Source organism: Rhincodon typus, chromosome 21, assembly GCF_021869965.1.
Source record: "Rhincodon typus isolate 14 chromosome 21, sRhiTyp1.1, whole genome shotgun sequence".
Taxonomy (NCBI): domain Eukaryota; kingdom Metazoa; phylum Chordata; class Chondrichthyes; order Orectolobiformes; family Rhincodontidae; genus Rhincodon; species Rhincodon typus.
Window position 1 is genome coordinate 4,779,383 of NC_063352.1, and position 26,431 is coordinate 4,805,813.

A 26,431-nucleotide genomic window follows, 5' to 3' on the forward strand; every position below is an offset into this window, starting at 1 on the left:
GTACAATCTCAACATGATATCCCAACTGAAAGGACTGAGCAATGAAGGCAAACGTGCTAAACACCTTCTTAACCACCTGTTCTGCACATAATTATGACTCTGGTTCATTGACAAAGAGCTACTCTGAAAATCACAGATACAAAAGCTATCTTGAATACTGTTCCAACAGACAAAGTTGGAATGCCAGTTAGTGGGGAAATTGTAAACACTCCAATAGGTGGAATGTTAAAACATTAAGAAGTACTGAACCTGAAGCCAACCCACCTAAGGTTTTAATAAAAATAGGTGGCTGACATGCTGCCAGGAAAGCGATTGGTAATTTAAATGCTGAATGTCTCATATTTATTTACCAGTTTAAATTTAATCTTGTTTCCAGGCCATTGTAAACACAGCAGCATAGGTAGGTAAGGTCTACTAAATAAGAAGGAAAATCACGGATGCCATTTCATATTATGAGGTTAGCAAATATCACACCTCTTACATCATGACCAAACACCTTGCTGATTTCTCACACACCCCCATCACACAAACCTGATCAAATCCTAGAACCTAGTATCATCATAGAATCCCTACAGTGTGGAAGCAGGCCATTTGGCCCATCAAGTCCGCACTGACCCTTCAAAGAGCATCCCACCCAGACCTACCCCAACCCTGTAGCCCTGCATTCCCCATGGCTAATCCATCTAACCTGCACATTCACAGAACACTATGGGCAAGTTAGCATAGCCAATCCACCTAACTTGCACATCTTTGGACTATGGGAGGAAACTGGAGCTCCCAGAGGAGACCCATGCAGACGCGGGGAGAATGTGCAAACTCCATACAGTCACCCAAGGGTTGGAACAAATCCAGATCTCTGGCACTGTGAGGCAGCAGTGCTAATCATGAGCTGCTCCTATATCATCCATAAGGTTTGGATCTCCCTGCCCCTGACGATATCCCCCTACAATTCAAACAGAAAAAGCCTTTTGTGTTCCTCATTTCCTTCTCTTCAAAGGCCTATCAGTCCAAAAGCTAGTTGACGTCTCAGATTGGCTGACTGCAGCAATGACACCTTAACAAAAAGTGCGAGTCCTGCCTTTAAATTTGTCAGGGTCTGCAGGGAACCCATTCTTCCTAGTTTCCCAAACTCAAAGCAGATAGCTCCCTACCCCACCCATGCCAACACTGCCCACACATTCATTTCCTTACCAATGCCTCCAAATATGGAGCTCCAAGCCTGATTTATATAATATTCAAACTTAAAACCTAAATCTACTTCTATTGACAGTGAGTTTAAGATGTATACAAGACTCAGTCTTGGGCTTAGTACATCCTTCTAGCTTCAGTTGAAGACCTGTGGGCTCATTTACAATTTTACTTTTCAAACTTTATTAAACAGAGACAGAACAATGTAACATCCAACAATAATATAAAAGCAAGAACTGCCGATGCTGGAAATCTGAAACAAAAACAGAAATGGCTGAAGAAATTCAGCAGGACTGGCAGCAAATGTGGAGAGAAAGAGTTAACATTTCTGGTCCAGTGACCCTTGTTCAGAACTCAATGTAACATACTAAACTCAAATTTCACATTAACACATTACAATAATCAGGTTTCTCCACGATTAATTTCTCCTCCATTTTGTCAGAACCAATGATCTGACGCAAGATTTTTTTTCTTTATTCATTCAAAGGATGAGGGCATCACTGACCAGGCAGCATTTATTGCCCATCCCTAATTGCACAGAGGGGAGTTAAGAGTCAACCATGTAGCTGTGAGTCTGGAGTTACATGTAGCCAGACCAGGTAAGAATGACAGTTTCCTTCCCTAAAAAGCATTTGTAAGCCAGATGTTTTTTTTTTCCTGACAATTGGCAATGGATTCACGGTCATCATTAGACTCTTAATTCCAGATATTTACTGAATTCAAATTTCACCATTTGCCATGGTGGGATTCGAACCTGGGTCACCAAAATGTTATCTCAGTCTCTGGGTTAACAGTCTAGTGACAATACCACTGTGCCATTACCTCTCCAAGAAAGATAAGGTTGCATCTGCACAGTGTTGATTGTCTAGCACAGACTGGCCAACTGCTCAACAATCAAGTGATAGATTGTTATAATGAGTAAGTAATAGCAAGATTAGCTCCATTAAGTCAATTTATTGTTTATTCAATTTATTGGGCGTTTTGCTGGCTCAGCCAGCATTTACTGTCTGTCCCTAGCTGCCCTTGAGAAGGTGGTGGTGAGTTGCCTTCTTGAACTGCTGCAGTCTAAATGCTGTAGGTTGACCCATAATGCCATAAGGGAGGGATTTCCAGATTTTGACCCAGTGACAGTGAAGGAACGGCCATATATTTCCAAGTCAGGATGGTGAGTGGCTCGGAGGGGAACTTGGAGGTGGTGGTGTTCCTATATATCTGCTGCCCTTGTCCATCAATATGGAAGTGGTCGTGGGTTTGAAAGGTGCTCTCTAAGGATCTTCAGTGAATTTCTGCAGTACATCATGTCGATAGTACACACTACTGCTACTGAATGTTGGTAGCGGAGGGAGTGGATGTGGTGCCTAACAAGCAGGCTTCTTTGTCCTGGATGGTATCAAGTTTCTTGGACCATCCAGGCAAGTGGGGAGTATTCCATCACACTCCTGACTTGTGCCTTGTAGATGGTGGACAGGCTTTGGGGAGTCTTTGGTGAATGGTAAGCTCAATGATATTGATAGTGGGGAATTCAGTGATGGTAACAGCACTGAAGGTCAAGGGTCAGTGGTTAGATTGTCTCTTATTGGAGATGGTCATTGCCCGGGTTTTGTGTGATGCAAATGTTACTTGTCACTTGTCAGCCCAACCCTGGATACTGGACTGCTGAAGAGCCTATGACTAACATGAATGGTGCTGAACATTGAGGGCACAATGGTGAATATTCCCAATTCTGAGCTTATGATGGATGGAAGGTTTTAGATGACGCAACTGAAAATGGTGGGCCAAAGACACTACCCTGAGGAACTCCTGCAGAGATGTCCTGGAGCTGAGGTGACTCACCTCCAACAACCATGACCATCTTCCTAGGTGTCAGGTATGACTAAAACCACTGGCGAGTTTGCTCCCTGATACCCACTGATTCCAGTTTGACTAGGAGTCCTTAATGCCACACTCAGTCGAATGCAGCCTTGATGTCAAGGGCTGTCACTCTCACCTCACCTCTGGAATTCAGCTCTTTTGTCCATGTTTGAATCAAGGCTGTAATGAGATCAGCAGCTGAGTGGCCCTGACTGTACCCAAACTGGGCATCACTGAACAGGTGCTGCTTGATAGTTCTGTTAATGACACCTTCCATCACTTTACTGATGATCAAGAGAAGACTGATGGGGTGGTAATTGGCTGGTTTAGGTTTGTCCTGTTTCTGTACAAAGGATGTACCTGGGCAGTTTTCCACATTGTTGAGTAGATGCAAGCATTGTGACTCTACTCAAACAGCCACAACCTATGGATCACAAGTCTTCAATACTATTGTCAGGGCCCACAGCCTCTGCAGTATCCAGTGCCTCCACCCATTTCTTAATATCAGGTGGAGTGAATTGAATTGAATTGGCTGAAGACTGGTATCTGTGATGCTGGCGATGACTAGAGGAGGCGGAGATGGATTATTCACTCAGCACTGCGAATGCTTCAGTCTTATCTTTTGCAATGTATGTGTTGGGCTCTTCCCTAATTGAGGATGGGGATATTTGTGCAGCCTCCTCCTCCAGTGAGTTGTTTAATTGTCCACCACCATTGTTGACTGGATGTGGTAGGACTGCAGAGCTTAGATCTGCTTTGTTGGTTGTGAGATCACTTATCTCTGTGTATTGCTTGCTGCATATGCTGTTTGGCACGCAAATAGTCCTATTTAGTAGCTTCATTTTTAAGTATGCCTGGTGCTGTTCCTGACATGCCCTTCTGCACTCTCCACTGACCCAGGCTGGAACCCCTGGCTTGATGGCAAAGGTTGAGTGGGAGATATGTCAGACCATGAAGTCGCAATTTTGCTGTTGTTGACAGCCAACGGCACTTCATGGATACCCAGATTTGACTTGATAGATCTGTTTGAAGTCTGTCCCATTTAGCATGGTGATGGTGTCACACAACACTATGGAAGATATTTTCAGCGTGAACAATTCCACAAGGTCTGTGCAGTAGTTGCTCTTACTGATCCTGTCATAGACAGGTGCATCTGTGGTGAGCTGATTGGTAAAGGTGAGGTTAAGTATGTTTTTTCTCCTTGTTGGTTCCCTCACCAGCTGCTGTGGACCCAGTCTAGCGTCAATACCTTTAGGACCCGACCAGCTCGATTAGCAGTGCTGCTGCCAAGCCATTCTTGCAGTGGACATTGAAATCCTGCACCCAGAGTATGTTTTGTGCCCTCTCCACCCTCAGTGCTTCCTCCAAGTGTTGTTCAATGTAGAGGAAGAAAATAGGGGAGTACAGATTCATTAGCCAAAAGAGGGCAGTACAGGTCAGGCAGGAGATACAGAAGCTTGAACACAAGCACCAGCAGGTTCAAGAAAAGCTTTTCCCCTACTGTTATTAGACTGATGAATGGATTCTGTGACTTCAAATAATGCTGAAAATGGTATAACCTGTAGGTGTTACTCTGTCCAAGATTTTTTCACCCTATGATCTGTATATCCTCGCTCACTATGATCTGCCTGCACTGCTTGTAAACAAAGTTTTTCACTGTACTTAGGTACACGTTACAATAAATAAATCAAACCAAATCAAAACACAAATCAACAGGTTATTTCTTTGCCCATGTTTAACCTGAAGCCATAAGACTTCATGTGGTCCGGAGCCTAGGGCAACTCCCTCCTGACTGTATACCACTGTACCGCCACCTATGCTGGGTCTGTCTTGCTGGTGGGACAGGACATATCCTTACAGACAATGTCAGGTTGTTGCTTGACTAGTCTGTGAGACAGCTCTCCCTTCTTTAGCACTATCCCGCAAATGTTAGTAAGAAGGACTTTGCAGGGTTGACTGGTCTGCTTCTGCCGTTGTCTTTTCAGTGCGAAGTGATCTATCTGGCATTTCTTTCTTATTTCATTTTTTTGAGACTTTGTAGCAACTGGTACAACTGAGTGACTTGCTTGGCCATTTCAGAGGGCAGTTAAGAGTCAACCACATTGCCGTGGGTCTGGAATCACATATAGGCCAGACCAGGTAAGGATGGCAGATTTGGTTCCCTTAATGACATTAGTGAAATGGATGGGATTTTCTGACAAACGACAATGGTTTAATGGTCATCGACAGGCTCTTAATCCCTGACATTTTTTTATTGAATTCAAATTCCACCATCTGCCATGGCAGAATGCGAACCCAATTCCCCAGAACATTATCTGATTTTCAGCATCAATAGTCCAGTGGTAATACTACTAGGCCGTCACCTTCCCTTAAACTTATGTTCCTTTTGATAATAAAATTAAATTGAACTAAAGACCGAGTTAGTCTGTTATGAAAAATTATCATTTTGCTTTATTGTCAATTTTGCATTGTGCTTTCAATGCAAAAAGTTCTAATTACTTCGAAATAACCGTCATCAAAGCCATTTCAATTTTGAAAGCTGTGCTGATCTTAATCCTAGATACCCACCAATTTTCAATGAATAGGATAGCTTGCAGATTGTGAAGTTCTCTACAATGCTTAATCTTTGTATTATTGACGAGAATGAAAATTACTGATGGGCCCAAGCTGTCTTGTTAACACAGTGACACCTAATTAACACCCTGGTCGGACACACACCGAAGTGTCTGCCTGAGGTCCTGCCTATCGGCAAGCTTCTGAAGTGATAATTAAAATTCGCCATAGGTGGAATCCTGCAAACTGTGCCTTACATAGAAAAAGCTGTTGCTATAATTGTTAATTATCTCAGCTCTGAACATTTCAAAAACAAAATCCTTATTGCGATTTTTTGTTAATTAAGGAAAGTGCATTCGGTATTCTTGTTTACATTGCCTTTATTATTTCATTTATTTCAACGTGTACAGATTGTGTACAGCTTGAATACAGATCATGGATTAAAGTGATGACAGCTGGTAGAACGTTGTCACAGATGGAAGCAAAAAGAGTGTAATTGAAGTCTCAAGATTATGTGTGTAACTGCATTGGATATTTACCTAAATATACGGAAAAATGTGCAGCTGATTTGGAAAAATTCACATATATTGGTGCTCCCAGTTAATACAGCAGAAATAATCTTTCTGGGCATTTCACTGTGTAGTTACAGGATTCAGTTCAACAGATATGCAAATTTACCCAAAAATGCTGCTCATCTTGCGATGGTCCTTGTGTACACTGATTCAACAGCCTTTTCTCACCGTTATTAATGAAAAAGACAGGGGCTCTCATCATTTACTTCGAGATGGTCTGAAATCACTTCCTTGACTGTAAGGTCACTGAGTTCATCCAAACTGATATACTTGTGATGGATCTTGTCCTCTGTCACCACCACCACCCGTACACCATGCTTGTCCTCTCCCAGTTGGCAGCCTATAGCTGAAGTCACCACCATGTCCAGATTGTTAAACTTGCCACCAGCATTCCGATGGTAGTGGCCCGAAAAGATTGCCTTTACACCTGGAATGAGTGAAAATGTTTAGTCAGCATAACAACATCATCAATGCATTTCAGTCTTCTCCATTCAGTTTCTTTTGACAGCCATGCCTGTGCTAAAATACTTGATGATGTTCAGTTTCTACATCAGCCACACAAATAATTTCGCTTTTTGAAGCCCAAGAATGGATTTAAAATCTATAAAATACATGTTTGTAATTCTATTTATTACACCACGATGCTTGATTGAATTTCACTGAGTATAATCAATGTTGGAACTGTTGTGCAGATTCAAAGATTGAGAGGAACTGGTGGAAAATACTTTTCAATGCAGTGAATTTAACTTGGGACTTTTTTTAAACAGGGCACAGGTCACATTCTTTTCCGTAACATGCTTTCTTGTGATTTTAAAAACAGTGAACCAAGGCTCACTACTGATAGGTGTGTCTGTGCTGGGACCTTGGGAAAGCTGACTAAATTGATGGGACGTCCCAAATACTACCCAGTTGTTTCTGCCAGCTGCTGACTACAAGGTTCTAGACTGTGATATTACAAAACACAAAACAACAGCCATTACTATTTGATGTTTTTTCTTTAAAGTTTGCTGTCAAAGACAGCACAAGGATGGATTGCTGCCAGGCCTCAACAACAACTTATATTTTAAAAAGTCTTGTTTAAGCCATTAGTGTTGCACTTACCAGAATAGACACAAGAATGTCAAAATAAAAGGAAACAATAATATATACTGAATGGAAAAAGAGGTCTAATTGGTTGGTCAGTTAGCCATACAGCTCACTTCTTAACATGAGCTCCTTGTACTCTTCATCTGCACTTTTCTGTTTCTAGAACTTTGCTCTTACTGACCTTTAAGGGAGACAGAACTTCTTTCTTGCAGACTGTTTTGGAGACTGCTAACCTGACAGCATCTCTTTGTTTTGACTAAATTTGCACACAGTGCTGGATTTTCTGATAGGCTGAGCTGTTGCCATGGAGAATGCACCAGGGAGCTGCTGTTCCTTATGCTTTTGTTTAATTCAAAAAAGGTACAATGTCTGAACATGTCCTTTCTGCTTGCAGGGGACAGGTTTCTGTGTATGAATATATGCAGCTTCTAGCCATAGTAAGTGAGCCACATTGCAAGCCTACTGATCATCTGAAACTTGTTGCCAGAGTAATTCATAGCTAACTCAGGATAATTCATTAATTGTGAAATCACATTCAACTTTAGGCATAATTGTTAGATTCCACAGCTGATGATAATACTGGACAAGTCAGATCCTAGAGAGAAACTTGAATTGATTGACTGCAAGTTTTATTTTTCCTATTTATTTCCGATGGTGGTCAGTCACTGAACATATTCACAAGATTCTGCTGATGTACTTTTAACAAAAGAACATAAAACTTTACTATACAAAAACTTGTTGAAACAGTCTTGTTAAAAATATCAGAAATAAAGTTTCTACCCTTTTACACTCAACAAAAACCTTGCAATTATTCAAACCTCAGTAAAGGATCAGTCTGTCTCCACTTCAAAAGGTTCTTGTTCAGTTGGCACGACTGTTGTTTATCTCATTTTATTAAAGTTCTAAATTCATGTTTTCTTCTACTTATGTTTCTTTCTGACACCCTGAAACAAACTGCTCACACAGCTCACTTCTTAACATGAGATCCATGAAATCTTGTCTTTCAGTTTTCTGTTTCTAGAGATTTTCTCTGACAGACTTTTAAGATACCGGGTCATTTTCTGCAGAATGTTTTGGAGACTGCTAAACTAACATCGCCTCTGCTTTTACTGAACTTGCACAGTCTGCCTGATTTTCTGGATGGTTCTGTCTTTCTGTAATACTGGACTCCGGTCACTAGGCAACAGTATTTTCTTTTTCTTTTACCATTCTCTACCTATGAACTGAACTATTTACCTTAGGGGTTTTAAAACGTCATTTAAATGTAAACAATTCTCTGGACAACCTGGTACCACTCTTGGAATCCAAAAACAGAAGAAAGTCTGTCTTTGCCTTCTTAAGATAAACAATACATACAAATAATTATTAAAGCTATAAATAATTTCTCCATTTTAGAATCCAAATTCCCAAACAGTAATAATATATTTTGAATCTTCACTGCATATTGCTCTGACTTTTGCATGCAGGGGCTATTTGAGTATAGTCAGTAGTTTGCCTATTGCAGACTAAGAGACATGTTGTTGTTTGAACAATCATTACCTATTAGGATGTACAAACTATGTACCTGGCATTGCACCAGTAATGAAATTCATAATCCATGCTGTTTAGCTGTGCACTAGACAGAATGAACTTTTGGCTTGACAGTAGGATTGTGCCAGTGGACGATAACAATCATGTTGCCACTGCATATTGGTAGCATGACACAGCTACCTTCCCCTGTATAATTTGAGGTAGAATATATATCTTTGTGGTCCTTGGGCATATTCATGACTATGCACAATACACAGTAAGGAATGATCCTGTAGGACACTTTGGTGTGTTTATACCTTATAGCACTACAGCATACAATGAGTGTATGGACCAATGCAGGTAGAAAGTAGTAAAGAACTACTCAGTGGATTTCTCAATTAATCTGTTGAGGAAAGGGACCACATTAAACAGTTACATTTCAATGATGAATTTGAACACAGGATGGAGTGCAGCATGGTGTGCAAGTAAATTGTTACTCTAAACTGAAAATAAGGATGAAAGTTTAAAGTATAATTGCAGCCATACAAAACCTTGGTTAGACCCCACTTAGAGTACTGTGAGCAGATCTGGGCATCACACCTTAGGAAGGAAATTGGAGGGAGTACAATATAGGTTTACAAGAATGATATCAGGACTTCAGGGATTAGGTTGTTGACCTGCTCGCCGAGCTGACTTGTTCTCATTCATGAATGAGAACAAGCCGGCTCGGCGAACAAGTCAACAACCTCACACACAACCCGAGCTATGGATCTTTGCCAAAACTTTAAACACCTATGGGCGTAACATGCTAAAAATTGCCCAACAATGGGAAACCTTCGCCAACCGACTGAGCTCTACCTGTGAACAACTTAACTCTCCACGAATGCCTAAAGGACCAGGTACTGCCCCGCAGCCTGAAGTACAAACCTCCACTCAATGACCCACAGACATAAAATAGCTGAACAGACTGGATGCAGAATGCTATGAGCAACGATTAACGATGTCCATAACTGACTCCACAGCTACGAACAGGAAATATCGCACCAAAAATCACAGTATCTAAACACTACGGACCAGCAGTGGAATACAACCCTAGAACAGGCCATCACCATCAATCAACACAAGACCAAAACTAAGAAGAGATGCAAGCTACAGGAGAAACTCACCAAACTGATCGACCACAAAGACAAGGACAACAACAAACCGGACACATGGATAAGAAACCTATCCAGCAGACAACTCTCAGAAACTGAGAAAGCTGGCCTATTACGTGGACTGAACATGAATGAGAGCAAGCCAGCTTGGCAAGCAAGTCAACAACCTTACCCACAACCCAAGCTACAGATCTTTGCCAAAACTTTAAACTTCAGGGATTAAGTTATGGGGAGAAGTTATACAAATTAGGCCTGTTTTTTCTAGAATTCAGAAGGTTAAGGGATGATCCAATTGAAGTCTTCAAGATATTGACGGAGCAGACAGGGTGGATAAAGATAAACTACCACCACTGGTTGGATATTCTACAACTAAGAGACATGGTCTAAAAATTAGGGCCAAGCCTTTCAGTAAAGATGTTAGGAAGAACTTTTACACTCAAAGAATGGTAGAACTTTGGAATTCTCTTCCACAAATGACAATTGATGCTAGATGATCGGCCAGTTTTAAATATGAGATTCAGCTTTGCTGAACAAAAACATACCTAAGGGATATAGGCAAAAGGCAGATCTATGGAGTTAGGCCACAGATCAGCAGTCATCTCACTGAATGGCAGAACAGGCTTGAGGGACTGATGGCCTACACTTGTTCCTATAAAGTCAAAAGGTTGCTTATCAGAAGCCAGTGCAGGCCAGTGAACACACAGGCGAAATTGAGGGGGAGATGGAACTTTGTGTAATAACAGCACATTAGGTACAACTCTGGATGGCATCATACAGAGGGTAGAATATAGCAGACCAGACAGGTGTGTCGGAATGGTCAAGACAAAAGGTAACGAAGGAATGAATTAGTGTTCCAGAGAATCATAGAGCTGTACAGCATGGAAACAGACCATTCGGTCCAACTTGTCCATGCCGATATCCTAAATTAATCTAGTCCCTTTCTCCAGCATATCTCTCTAAACCCTTCCTATTAATATATCCAACCAGATGCCTCTTTAATGTAATTGTATCGGCCTCCACCACTTTCTCTGGCAGCTTATTCCATACATGCACCATCCTTAGGTCCCTTTTAAATCTCTCCCCTCTCACCTTAAACCTATGCGCTCTAGTATTGGATTCTGCTAACCAAGGGAAAAGACCTTGGTTATTCACCCTATTCACGCCCCTCATGATTTTATAAACTTCTATAATGTCAACCCTCAGCCCCCGACACCATAGGGAAAACCGCCCCAGCCTATCCAGCCTCTTGCTATAGCTCAAACTCTCCAACCCTGGCAACATCCTTGTAAATTCTTTCTGAACTATTTCAAGTTTCACCAAATCCCTCCTATAGCAGGGACACCAGAATTAAATGCAGTATTCCAAAAGTGGCCTAACCAATGTCCTGTCCAGCTGCAATATGACCTCCCAATTCCTATGCTCAATGCACTGACCAATAAAGGCAAGCATATCAAACACCTTCTTCACTATCCTGTCCACCTGCAACTCTCCTTTCAAGGAACAATGAACCTACACTCCAAGGTCTCTTTGTTCAGAAATACACTTAATGGTAAGGTCCCGGGGAGTGCAAGTCCTGCCCTGATTTGCCTTTCCAAAATGCAGCACCTCACATTTCAGCACAGATGAGTTCAGGAAGGCAAAGAATTGGGTGGTGATGACATGAATATGTGGTAGGAAACTCATCTCAAGGTTGTGATGAGTTTAGCTTCGTCACAAAATCATTTCCAGGGAGAATAGACTTGAGAAACATCAGCAATGATCAAATGGTGGGAAAGACTTGATTTTTTTTTTGGGGATTCATGGGATGAGGGTGTCAATGCCTAGGCAGCATTTATTGCCCATCCCGAATTCAAAATTCATTATTAACCTGGTTTATAATGTCGCAGTTAACAGTCAACCACATTGCTGTGAGTCTGGAGTCACATGTAGGCGAGACCAGGTAAGGATGGCAGTTTCCTTCCCTAAAGGACAATTGAGAACAGATACATGGTCATTATTAGACTCCTAATTCCAGATGATTTTTTATTGAATTCAAATTCCACCATCTGCCGCAGTGAGATTTGAACCCAGGTCCCCAGAACGTTATCTGGGTCTCTAGATTAACAGTCCAGCAATAACACCACAGGGCCATCACCTCCCCACTGGTCTGGACAGTCTAACTCTGCTCCCATGTCTTATGGTCTTATAAACAGAATGAGTCAGTAGGATAAGGACAAAGGACAATGCCTTTGGCTTACTCGCTTTTTAATTGGACTGAATTTCTGCTCATCCAGTATTAACCATTGGACAAACAGTTTGCTTATTTAGAGACAATGGAGAAGGCAAGGAAGCTGGTGGTGAATGGAGCTAGGTGTCACTGGCTAACACTGCTTTCAGATGATGTCGCAAAGTAGAAACATGGATGGGAAAAACGGGACAGAGAATCTTCTCTATTGCTGCCATTCAAGTGCAAGAAAAAGCTCAGTTGATTTGCGGGGGGTGGGGGGGAACCCTTTCTGTATTTTATCCAGGGGTCAATTTCCAAATTCATTATTAACCTGGTTTATAATGTGGCACCTGTTGTACCATAGTTATTCTTCTCAGCAATTTACTTAGCTGCTCTAAGTTTTAAAATGTAAAATGCTCATTCACACATTTAACCTTATTGGCCACCACTGTTTTAAATGCTGACATCTCATCCATCCTGTGGTGAAGTAATTAACTTTATTCAATTGGGAATGAGTATGTTGGCAGTTATGCTTCTGTATTGTATCCAGCCTTTCATAAACAGGTGTAGGCCATTTCTTTGAGGAATGGAGGAGTAGCAGACGGATTAAACAGAGAACATAGGACAGTACAGCACAGTACAGGCCCTTCGGCCCACGATGTTGTGCCGACCTATTATCCTACTCTAAGATCAAACTACCTTGCATACCCTACATTTTACTATCATCCATGTGCCTATCCAAGAGTCGGTTAAATGTCCCTAATGTATCTGACTCCACTACCACTGCCAGCAGCGCATTCCACGCACCCACCACTCTCTGTGTAAAGAACCTACCTCTGACATCTCCCCTATACCTTCCTCCAATCACCTCAAAATTGTGCCCCCTCATAACAGTCATTTCCGCCCTGGGAAAAAGTCTCTGGCTATCCACTCTATCTATGCCTCTCATCATCTTGCACACCTCTATCAAGTCACTTCTCATCTTTCTTCACTCCAATGAGAAAAGCCCTAGCTCCCTCAACCTTTCCTCATAAGACCTGCCCTTCAGTCCAGGTAGCATCCTGGTAAATCTCCTCTGCACACTCTCGAAAGCTCCATATCCTTCCTACGATGAGGTGACCAGAACTCAACACAATATTCCAAGTGTGGTCTAACCAGGGTTTTATACAGCTGCAACTTAACCTCGTGGCTCTTACACTCAACTCCCCTGCCAATGATAGCCAACACACAATTGTTCATCTTTAAGTCAAAGTTTTATATTACCTTGAAAATTTTTGACTGAGTGAATCAAGATCATCATAAACTCATACAGCAGCAAATGAGGAATGATACCATCGAAAATACAGAGAGACATAACAGGCCAATTAGCAGGTGTTCTGAGGACATTCAGTTGACTTGTCGGTTACGAAAAAACAAGGAGTGAACAAACAAATAGAATCCAAAAATCAGCAAGTTAACCACAGTGGAAAAATATCTATCAAGCTGTCACAGACAAATCATGGAACTATTAAGATATTAATGGAAAACAATGTGCCATTAGCAAAGAAAGTGAGGTGCATGAGTTAAATTGGAGATGGAAAATTCATGGGTCAGTGCAAAGATTGTTTGGCATTAATTTGCTTCTCATATTTGATGCTAGCCTCCCTCATCAACAATTCCAACCAAGGGAACTACAGATCATTTCCCTTAGATAAATATCAAATTTAATTATTTCACAACAAAAAAAAAGTATTCCTAAATTTAGTTTTCTTTTTTAAAAAATTCCAGTATTGATTATTAAATTTTGCAATTTACTTGAACTCTCCTTTTTGCTTTGATGTACTGAGAAAAATAATTTGACCAAAATATTTCAGATGGTTTACAAAAAGTAGTTTATCTGTTTATTTTGTGCCTAATGTACATATCTATATATCCATCCTGAATGTAGTTTATGAGGATCATTAAGTAAACAATTCGTAATCACTAGAACAAAATAATAGAATCAATGCAGAATGAAAATTTTAACAGAATTTTATTGAACAATTTGAATTTTGAAACTTTCTGCAGTTCAGTGTCATTCAAGGCAGTACTGTGGTAACGTCATTTGAAATTTCTATTTATTCAGCTTGATGACATTTTATGGTATTTAGTCACCTTATACAGTCATTCAACATAATAAGTAGTCATTCTCACAGTTGTGCCATGAAAGCTAGACACAATAATATCTATAGTGGCAATGATGAAAGCTATGTGCACCAATATAATTTAGAATAAAATGATATAAAGATCAATAACTAATGAACAACATTTTGAAGAGGGGTCTAAGTAAAGACTCTGATAATTTAAAAGAAAAATGCATTCTCAGAATTAATGTTTTGAGTTCTGAAGAAGGGTCACTGGACTTGGAATGTTAACTCTGGTTTCACTCCACAAATGCTGCCAGTCCTGCTCAGTTTCTCCATCAATATCTGCCCTCATGTTATATTTGCTGTTAAATATTTTATGTTGCGTGTCATGGCATAATTTCCATAAAATATTCCTCATGTTTTGTAGGGGTGACCTCAATTGTAATTACTGGGATTATTTTTCCTATAAAATGAATATTTAAAACCCAAACATTCTAATCCCATCTCCACAACAAGAAACTAATTAGTGCTTACACTAAGGGACGTAACCTATCGTTAAACACATCTCATTACCTCTTTAACTAATTTTAATCCTTCACCAAATTAATTTTTAATGTATGTTGCATGTGAAATACATTCTGAAGATTGATGGGATATAATTTATATCAACTTAGCATTTTTGAGAGCTAATTATTGTAATGGTTTTACTACATATATATAGGTAGGTACTTTATGCTAATATTTTCCACTTAACCCACTTACAATGAATTGTATCTGGACAAACTTTCCCATAAGGTTATAATGTCCTTTGCTTCATGATTCTCTTCTAGTTAACAATTACTTCCATAAAGTCTGGTGACCCTGGGATCATGTGCATAAATTTACCATAGATCTTCCCTTTTTCATTTGTATACAATTTCTTTGCTATTTCCTCCTACATCATTAAGCCCAAAACAGGTACCTGGGCAGTTCCTTCAAAATAAAAGTTCCATAAATTCTACTTCCTTACCTTTAGTTCAGAAGTTCATGATACTTAAGCCAAACATCTGATTTTGTAAAGTCAGAAGTCACATGACACCAGGTTATAGTCCAACAGGTTTATTTGAAATCACAAGCTTTTGGAGTGCAGCCCTTTCATCAAGTGAAGTGGAGGTAAGTGCACAGGCACAGAATTTATAGGCAGAGAGATAATGGCAAGATAATTCCAGGTAATTAAGCGTGACAAAAGATAAGTACAAATAGTGTGAGTGGAGTGTTGACAGGCTGAATGACAAGTCTTTGCAGGTGATCAAAAGTGTAAATGGTGTGTGTAAAGTGTCACCAGCTGAACAGCAAGTGAAGGGATGACTTACGATCCGATTAATTAAGGCAGAGAGATAATTACAAAAAGTCAAAAATAAGATGATGACAAGAGACAAACCAAATAGCTGGAAAAACATGATAGGTATGACAGTCACATGACGAGGGTCTAACCAAAGTAACAAGTAATCCAAAACGATACAAACTAATTAGTTTCAGGAAAATAGCAACCACAACACTACACAACCCTGCCGTGGCAACCTCTGCAAGACAGGTCAGATCACTGACACAGACCCTACTATCACATGTGGGACACATACACTGTATGTACTCACGTGACTAGGCCAACGTTGTCTACATCATGCGTTGTAGGAAAGGATGCCCCAAGGCATGATATATTGGCGACACCATGCAGATGCTATGACAGCAGACGAACAGACACTGTGCAACAATCGCCAGGCAGGGGTGTTCCCTCCCAGTCAGGGAACACTTCAGCGGTCAAGGGCATTCAGCCTCCAATCTTCGGGTAAGCGTCCTCCAAGGCAGCCTTCAAGATACACAACAACGCAGAATCGCCGAGCTGAAGCTGTTGGCCAAATTCCGTACCTATGAGGATGGCCTCAACCATGATCTTGGGTTCATGTCACGTTACATATAACCCCACCATAATGTTCTGATCAGCTGTAAAGACGTGTTATTCAGCTTACAGACACTCCACTCACACTATTTGTACTTATCTTTTGTCACACTTAATTACCTGGAATTATCTTGCCATTATCTCTCTGCCTATAAATTCTGTGCCTGTGTGCTTACCTCCACTTCACCTGATGAAGGAGCAGCGCTCTGAAAGCTTGTGGTTTCAAATAAACCTGTTGGATTATAGCCTGGTGTCATGTGACTTCTGACTTTGCCCAACCCAGTCCGACAACGGCACCTCCACATCTGATTTTGTAGGATGCGGGAATTCTCAGCTCACTCATGGCCAGAACAGACGTTATCCACGTTGCATTTATATGGAGAAGTGAAATGAAGTCAGCTAGCTTATTTTTATATAAAATATCCTTTTATATGCTTTCCCCTCAAACACCAGTAAAGATTCATTATAATTGTCATGCTACTTTGCTAAAGAGAGTACAACTGTAAATGTTTCATAAATACATATTTATTATTCAGTTACTTTGAATTAGATGCATGATTGCTTAAAACATATAACCAGTCTACTATGCTATACAAAATAAAACAAATGATATATAAATCTTCGATATCTGAAATGTTTACATGGAGCAAGGCGTAAGAATCAATGAACACACAGGTTCTGAACAAGAGCTGCCATGAAGGACTCGCCATCGTAACACTTCCTCTTGCTTGAGGTGTGGTAACCCTCAGTTTAAACCACCACCATTCGGCTCTCTCTAATGAGAGAGGAGCCCTATGGTCATATAGAACAATGGAGACATAACCTTTCAGGGCTTTTGTGGTACAGTGGTAGGAGCCATGTAGCTCAGATTCTCAAGTCCCACTTGTTCCAGAGGTACCTAATAACATCTCTGAACAGGCTGATTAGAAAACTACTCTGAACAAGAGCTGCAGCAACCTAATGTTTTTAATATTCCATTCTTATCATGGAGAAATGAATGGGGAGTCAGGGTGGATACATGATATGTCGCTGCATTTTTCAGTGGTACCTCTGGTTGCACAGTCAGATAAAAAGCAAATGTTGTACAACCTAATTTATCCTTAGCTTTGAAATGTCACTGACGTTGATCATCATTCCACAGAAAGGCCTTGGGTTTACTGGCCACAAAGTTTCAACAGGAGATTAAAATGTTTATTAAATATCAGGTGAAGAAAAAGCGAGACTCCGAAAGCTTGTGTTTTCAAATAAACCTATTGGACTATAACCTGGTGTCATGTGATTTCTGACCTTGTCCACCCCAGTCCAACACCGGCACCTCCATACCATGACAATCCTGGAACAGACCTTCAAGTTTCTGTTATGATCTGGAAATGGACCAATAACTTTTATTTTTAAAGTAGAAGAAGTGTGAGATCCAGGGGACTTCAATAAGAGAATAAAGCCACGAGATTCCACAGTTCCATCTCAAGAGCCCTCTGTCACAAACTGCCTCAATGACTGCTTCCATCTTGGTTGATCACCTTCCTATCCTGTGTGTTAATATCAAGGGACTCCAAAATCGCACTCCAGTACTTCTTCACAAGAATAACTCCAGCTGTTCACTAACAGTGTGTACCACCAAGCCAACACTACCACTGGATTTTTCTGAGCTCCAATCTTGCTCAGGTCCATGTCATAAATATTACAGACACTGATTGCTGGTTTGCTTCATACAAAAAGGGGATATAAATAGCAGATTTTAATCACACCTTTGAGAAGAACTGCTGATGTTTCAATTGTATAAATGTTTTCTCAGTGTCTGGAAAAGATCAGCAAGTCTGGCAGCATCTGTGAAGAAAAAAGTCAGAGTTAATGTTTCGGGTCCGGTGATCCTTCCTCAGAACTTCTGGACCCGAAACATTAACTGTGATTTTTCTTCACAAATGCTGCCAGACCTGCTGAGCTTTTCTAGCAACTTCTGTATTTGTTCCTGATTTACAGCATCCGCAGTTCTTTCGGTTTCTCTCAGTGTCTGTCAGGTGGTACATAAAAACACGGACAATATGCATCAAAACTTGATTACACGCCTGTGTGGCCATAGTAGGATGTTTTAGTACATTAAAGCTGCCATGTAAATACAAATTCTTGTAGCCAGCCTTAGAATTTACTGATCCAGATATTGCCAGGGTATGTGAGCATAAACTGCCATTCTGAACCTCACTGCGACTTCAGAATTACCACGAGCACAAACTGACTCAGGCATTCTGAGGTTGCAGTATAAAACCATACGATGTAGGAGCATAAGCAAGCCATTCAGCCCATTGAGTCTGCTCCACCATTCAATAAGATCATAGCTGATCTGTTAATCCTTAATTCTACTTTTCTGCCTTTTCCTCATAACCCCGAATTCATTTACCAATTAAAAATCTGTGTATTTCAGCCTTGAATATACTCAATGACCTGACGTAGACAGACCTTTTGGAATAAAGAATAACACAGATTCATGATCTTCTGAGAGAAGAAATTCCTCCTTATCTGACTTAAATGCGCGACCCCTTATTCTTTTAGAAAAAAAGGAGAGCCAATGGATGTGATCTTTTTAAATTTCCAGAATGCCTCTGACAAGCTGCCACACAGGAGGCTGCTAAATAAGATAAGAGCCATGGTGTTAGAGACAAGGTAGTGGCATGGATAGGGGATTGACTGACTGGCAGAATGCAGACAGTAGGGATAAAGGAAGGGGTCTTTTTCAGGTTGGCAGCTGGTGACTAGAGGAGTTCTACAGGGGTCTGTGTTGGAACCACAACTATTGTTATACGTTAACTATCTGAACGAAGGAACTGAAGACTGTTGCTAAGTTTGTAAATGATACAAAGATAGTTGGAGGGCCAGCTAATGTTGGTGTGATGGGGAGGCTGCAGAGGACTTGGACAGACTGAGAGTGGGCAAGAAGTCACAGATGGAATACAAAGTTGCAAATTGTGAGGCTATGCACTATGGTAGGAAGAATGGAGGTGTAGAATATTTTCTAAATGGGGAAAGGCTTTGGAAATCTGAAGCACAACGGGACTTAGGAGTCCTATTTCAGGATTCTCTTCATGTTAACATGCACGTTCAGCTAGCTTCTCATTTTGACATTTACCAAATGTCAGTCACATTTACCAAATATATAGTCATTAAAACACACAATTCAAGGACATCTTATGTGCCTACTTATCTTTATCGGTTTAGCTGATAATTAACCAGTTTTAGCCTTAGATACTAGATGAAAATAATGTGCATGGGAGCTCAAATTAAACTAAATGGACTCTACCAGCAGGGATGTAATCTTACTCAGGAGGCATTGCAACTACTCGCTTTTTGTTGCAAATTCTTGTCGAGCAGCCTTTGTATTCATAATACAATGCCTAATCACATCACAGGAGTAAAGTGATGTCTGTTTAGCTCTGGATTATTCCTCTAACAAAACCAGTTTTTTTTTAAATCCGTGTGTGGCATGAGTGTGAACTTAAGAGTTCCCACAACAAATCAAAAATTTAAATTAATAAATTAATAGGAAGCTGAAGGTCATTGCTTTCAGCTCAAACTTAATTAGCTTTTCTTAAGCCCTGCTTTAGGGATGAAATGTAGTTGCAATTCAATTGTAAATGGCATAGAATATTCTTCTGCCATACTTGGTCATATCAAAACAAGTGAAATTAACAAAAGCAGATTATACTGTCATTAACCTTCATTACACAAAGAGCACACATGGTTCAAGGACATGAAGATTAATACTTTTTTCAGAATGTAAAGTATTTCTCAATATTTTATTCTAATTTGTGTCAATTATTTCCTGCCCATCACTGGATTTATTCTTACATAGAACATGCATCATTGAACTGAGAGAGAAGACAACGTACCACCTATTTCCATTTGTCTGTCAATGGCACCTAAACAAATCATTCGAGATATGTATTTGAGATATAAATGGATTAAATGTTTTAGTCTTTAGGTTCCTTCTTCTGTGGAAGTATCTTTCCTTTAATATATTCTAAAGACACCAATGAGATATAGAAGGCATCATGTGGAGAATCACAGAGACAGATTAGTACTTTTGCTCTTTGCTGAGTACAGACATTCATAAAAGGTATAAGAGCAGGTAGCCTAGAACTTTCATCTCATTGCTTAGTTTCTTTAATGGTGCAGTACATCACAACATTTTCTCTTCTTTTTTATGATACAGGTTTGAATTCATATATGAAGAAGTCTTATTAAATTTCAGGCATTTCAGCTTCCTCTTTAAGAATGGTTGCACCTTTTATGAATTTGCATACATTGCATTTGCTCATTATTCGGATGCTAAAGGCAACTGTGCTTGAACCTCAATGAGGGCCAGTTATCACTATTTGCTTAAAACCATGTCCTTTCTGGTACAACTGCCTCCGTTTAACCTTCATAAAAATCTAACACATTGGGTAGATTTTCAGCTATGTCATTTTAGCATGTGGCACTTTCTAAGCAGATAATCAGACAGAAGACTTGAGAGGCCTTTTTTTAAACAGTTAAAACCCTCCCAATTCACTCCAATTATGTCAGAGGAGGAGGAGAGGAAACGGAAAAGTGAGAAGCAGGAAAGCTAAAATAGCAAAGCTTCAGGGAAATACAGAAGTCGTTCAGAACTGGTGCAGGTGGGTAACACTAAATGGTTTTAAGGAGTAGAAAACAAAAATCAAAGCATGCAAGTTAAACAGTAAAAAAGAGACAAAATGAGTGAACGCAAAGGAACATTAAAGAATCACATATAAAGCAGAAATTAAAGGTTAAAATATCCTCTGCTGAATATAGAGAATTAACCCATATTTTTAAGAAGTTCAGATTTTATCACACTTTTGGCAATATTTTTTTCTGAATACTAGGCCTTAAACAAAATTAGTTAGTTAGTCTTCCAACTCAGGTTCCAGCAGAATTGATTAAAATTGCTGTAGATATCTTTCGCTTTGCTTTTTTTTAAATAGCAGCTTTTATTTGCAAAGTAGTTAAGCTTATTTTCTCAAGACAGCAATAGATGGATCTCCCTCTTCCGAAAGTGCTCCGACTACGTGTTCCTCTTACATTCACATTATTTTCCAAAGATTTCTGGAAGGGAATTGTTAGAACTTTAGTCACGATTTTGACTAGAGAATGAATTGACTGTTTTTCCAGAAATCATCACTACATCTGGTTTACAATGACCTATTAAAGCAACCTACTCAGCTGTTATAAGCTTATGGGAAAGAATGGTATTGATGATAGCTCCCAGGCTTGGTGACATGAAGTCTGGAAGGTTTCCACCCCACCACCTTTCTTGTGTGACTAAAGTGAAGATTTTGTTTCCCACAAAGACTTCAGAATTCCACCAGGTCTAATTTTGCTGTTTATGTCCTCTGAGCTGGACTATAACTCTTCTGATGCTCCCCAGTTCACCTTGATTCAGAGAGTCAGCTAAATAAATATCCACTAGCATATATACAATCTAAATCCCATCTAAAATGGCCATACATTCTGACTTTACTTGAACATGGAAGTGTAGCATTTAATAGCCCCTGCTGTTACTACAGCAGCTGGTGGCACTGGATGTGAGGGGGGTAAACATTAAAAGGGCAAGGACATGCTTGCCTCAATGAGTTGATGATCAGATAACTACACCAGATGGCATACATGAGTGTGCTATGCACAGTCAAAGAGGGGTCAATAGCAAGCATGGAAGCAGAAAATAGCTACACATTTGATGATTGAATGCCTGGATTGCAGCCTGGCTGATATCAGAGTTCTCCTGTGGCTTCATGAAAGTTCAGTTACCTTCAAGGCACTGAGAGAGGAGGTTGGTCAGAAGATCATATTTATTAGAATTCACACAGTGCGCTCAGGATATCATAAAGTAATTGGCATAATCCCTTTAATGCCTCAAGATTCCTTATGGAAGTCGTTATTGTATATTTGTAGTCAGCATCCTCTTTAAGGATGCTGGAATATTGAGCAGTGTTATCACCTTAAACATTGCCTCACTAATATTTGCTCCCAACTGTGCTTTTGTTCTTTCTCTTTCTTCAGAACAATGTCGAAGAGTGGTACACTCATTGGGAATGCTGTAGCTGGTCCCAAAACCTGCTCAATAAGTATGGAGGTCTGAGCCTCCTACAGGTCTTGAATTTACAGACAGTCAGAACCAAATCTAGTACAGTAAAAAAAAACTGTTTCTAGCTTTAGTATTTCACAGTCCGAATACTAAGAATCTTCAGGCTCAAATGTTCCTGTCTCAGCTAATGCTTTTAATAGCTACAGCCTTCAGATTGCATCTTATATTACCCCTGTTCATAGCCAGACTTTTGGGTTCCAAAGACCCCTGCCCTTTTCCTATTATTTAAATTGATTTGGATGGGCATAACAGATGAATTGTAGGAAGACAATCCCAATCTCAGATGTACTGGTTTTGGGGCAGAAATGGCATCTACCTCAATTTCCTTGGCATAAAAAATGGTTGTGCTAATTGTAAGCCTCTGAGTGTTTTGTAAATGTTTAGGTATTACAGATATACATGAAAGCTACAATCCATGTAAGTCCTTTTCAACTGCAGAGCTTTGTGTGAGAAAAAGCAAACAGCAAAGTTACATCAGGGATTTTGTGAAGAAGGAAAGGTTGTAAGCTGTTAAATTTCAAGGTTGTCTGAACTTAAAGTCTTGAGAGAAAATCTGGGCATGGACAATGTAAAATCAATGATCAGTACATCTAACAATGTGTGGGGATTTTCTTTTTTGGCTGCAAACTGAACCAACATGCAGCAATGCTACTAAACTGCTTTAAAATTTCTGTTTATTCTAACCAATTTAAACTGTTCATTTGATGACACAAAAGAAAATGGTGATCATATTTTAAAAGGCAGCAATGTTTTGTCTTATACTTCAAAATGAATGCACTTCAAGGAGCTGTTACTAACATAGATGGTAAATTAGATCAGTTCCAAGTGGATGTAACTTTCAATACTGGACTTTCTGGATTTTGACATACAGTCATTCCTGCATATCCGTGAGGGTTCCGTTCCTGAGAATCCCTGTGAATGATGAAAAAGCTTGTTTAAAAATAGGTTAAAATGATTTAAAATATTGCAGATATGCGATTTTTGCACATGGACCTTGAAATTCGTTGTTACTTATTTTTTGGCGCAGTAGACAAATTCATGATTCATGATTTTGTGGATATAGAAGATTTACAGTATTGATATTAGGACACAGGATTAATAAGCCAGACCAAATCAGACTCACTAACACTGGATTCACAGCACAACGAAATTAAAACTTTGATGACACTCAAAATTGCCCAATTGTTCTTAACCAGACTTTAAGAATAACAGATATCAGGCACCGAATTTATTGCTTGAAGAAAAATTAACATATTATTATGATGCTGTAACTTTAACAGAGCAAAGATAAGTAACAAGGTATCTAATTATGGTTTGTTATTTAAATCCAATCTTCTTTGATTTTCATCCTCACTCATACACATAGACAAGACAGACAGGACAGAAGCACACAGACACAAAGATAAACAATGAATTAAAAAGAAAAGAATTGTAACTGGCCAGTTCGATAAATGTTTCAATGACAAGTACCAAGTCTTTATGGAATCTCTAAACGACGCATTGTATTATAGACACACAGGATCTTGCTTGATTTCTGAAGTCAGTAGTCATTGCAAACAGCTTGCAGCAGGCTCTAAAGAATATTCACTTATTTCTTATAAACTGGGATCCTTTTCTCAGAACATTCAACAATTCTTCAATGGAATACAGAGAGAATAAAGCTCAAATATAGCTTCCCAGTTCAGCAGCTTCCAAGCCTTCTGCCCCTCCAAAACAACCTAGTCAAACCAGTTCAATCAATGGTTTGTCTTTGTTTTTTCCACATTCTTTGTAGTTCACTAGCAAGTACTGGCCTCCCCTTGGCTGATCAATGCAGCATCTAATCAGCTGCCATTCCTCGAGCTAAGAAATCCTGGTAGCAAAATATCTGTAGTGTTCTTAGAACAATAATCTAGGCCAGTTCCCACATGTAAATATCAGTTTGTTTGTTCCTTCCTTTTTTTGAAACAAGGTGCTGTTCAAAGTTCAAAGTTCAATTCTCAACTCAGCTTTCACAGTAACAAACCAAATACTAGAAAAATCAAGAAAAACATCACTGCTCTCAACAATATGTTTACTGAGAAATTACTAAATCCATCCACATTTTGTATGCTCCACATTTGGCAATTATAAGGTTTATAAGATTGTTACAGAATCATAAGATCATACAGCACAGAAGAGGTCCTTCAGTCCAGATGTGCACCAACAAAATTGGTTTATGTTGGGAATACTATAGTGGGTCCCAAAAGCTGCTTAACTGTATGGGAGTCTTGAGAGTCTCCTACAGGTCTTGAATTTACAGGCAGTCAGAAACAAGCTTAGTACAGACCCATGTTCCAGCACTTTGTCCATAACCTTCAATGTTATGACCTTTCAAGCGTTCATCCAACTACTTTTTAAAAGTTGTGAAATTTTCCATCTCAATTACACCTCAAAAAATTCAATCATGCTTTGTTAAGCATGACTTCCCTCTGACAAAATCATGCTGACTGTCCCTGATCAAACCTTGCCTTTCCAAATCTTTCCTTCAAAATTTCTCCAATAGTTTCCTTACCAATGATGAGAGACTCACTGGTCTGTAATTCCCTGTTTTACTTCTACCACCCTTATTGAAAAGTGGAATCACATTAAAAGTGGTGTCCTCCAATCCTGCTGTGTTCATCCAGCCCTGCACCTTGTTGTCTCGGATTCTCCAGCATCTGCAGTTCCTACTATCTCTGTCCTCCAATCCTCTTGCATCTTTCCTCTGGCTAGGGATGATTTAAAAATTTGGGTCAGAGGGCCTGTAATTTCCTCCCTCATCTCCTACAATAGCCTAGGATATAACTCACTTGTACCTGGGGATTTATCCACTTTGAAGCCCACCAAAACCTCCGATACTAATGCCCTATGTCAATCTGCTCAAAAATCTTACAATCCATCTTCTTGAATTCTGGTCGTACATCCTTTTTCTCCTGAGTGAAGATGTGAAGGACTCATTTAACACCCTACCCTATCGATGTCCTCCAGCTCTATGCACAGATTGCCTCCTTGGTCCTTAATGGGTTCTACTCATTCCCTGGTTATTTTCTTCCCCTTGATATACTTGCAGGATATCGTGATTCTCCTGAATTTTACCTTTCAGTGTTTTGTCATGCCCCTCTCTTTGCTTTCCTAGTTGCTTTCTTAAGTTCCCTCCAAACTTTTTGCACTCCCTGGGATCTCCACTAATTTGCTCCTTTTGTACCTGTTAAAAACCTCTTTTCCTTCTTATCCAGTCCTGAATATGCCAAGATGTCGGGGGTTCTCTCAGCTTATTGCCTGAGGTAAGATGAAGGGGGTCATGTGACTTGTTCTGAAGCCTTCTGACAACAAGTCTGGGTTATTTGAATGTTGGAGTTTAAAGAGTGGTGAAATGGTTTTACTGGGAAGAATGTGCAAAATGTTTCCATTGACAGGCAATGACAGCAGGCTTGGAGTAAATTACTACAGATGTTGGACCACATTCCAATCACTTAATTTGAACTATCAACATCCTTTCTCCCCCAGCAGTCCAACAACCTGGCCCCAACTGTTGCATAAATGCTGCCGCCTCCACATTTCACTTCATCTCCATGGATGCTGCCTGACCCGCTGTGATCTCCAGCAATTTTTGTTTTCGATGACAGCAGCCTATGTTAGCAGAGGATAGATTGAGTCTCAAACCACCCTTAAAAGTGTTGAGATTCTTGGATTGCAAACCATTATGCTTTAAACTGTCTACTTACTTTTAAGGTAGACAGATGGGGTCTCAAATCATAAAATATGTAAAGGCATATAAGGCCTATGTGATTCATGCAGCCATTAAAGGTGGGCTTTGAGAGGGGAAGGATCCAAGATATTTCTGAGGTCTCAAAAACAAGATTAATCTGCCAGGATCAGAGAGACAGTGGGCAAGTTTTAGCAACAAGACACTGGTTAAGGATGCAGGAATATGACTGGGTTTGGTTTCATAAGTAGTTAAAACACAGCTTGCAGGTTTGCTCAGGATTGAGCTAGATGAAGAATCTCTTGAGTGCAGGGTGAATGGGCAAAGGTTGAGTTGATTGTGGATAAGGGTTTATGGACTTAAGGTTGTTAGTAAAAATGAGGAGATATTAAAAAAAGTGATTTTTAAAAATGGAAAAATTAAGAAGAG

At 39.9% G+C, this 26,431-nt stretch overlaps 1 protein-coding gene across 3 annotated transcripts in view; it reads right to left on the minus strand.

Annotated features, from left to right (window-relative positions):
• Positions 1–5,954: 5,954 nt before the first annotated feature.
• Positions 5,955–26,431, minus strand: part of cpped1 (calcineurin-like phosphoesterase domain containing 1) — a 157,293-nt gene continuing 136,816 nt past the window's right edge. For all 3 annotated transcript variants that reach the window (XM_048609854.1, XM_048609857.1, XM_048609856.1), the window contains one exon: positions 5,955–6,591. In XM_048609854.1, the coding sequence (XP_048465811.1) occupies positions 6,338–6,591 (254 nt within the window). In that variant the 3' untranslated portion in view covers positions 5,955–6,337. The remainder of the gene's footprint in view (positions 6,592–26,431) is intronic.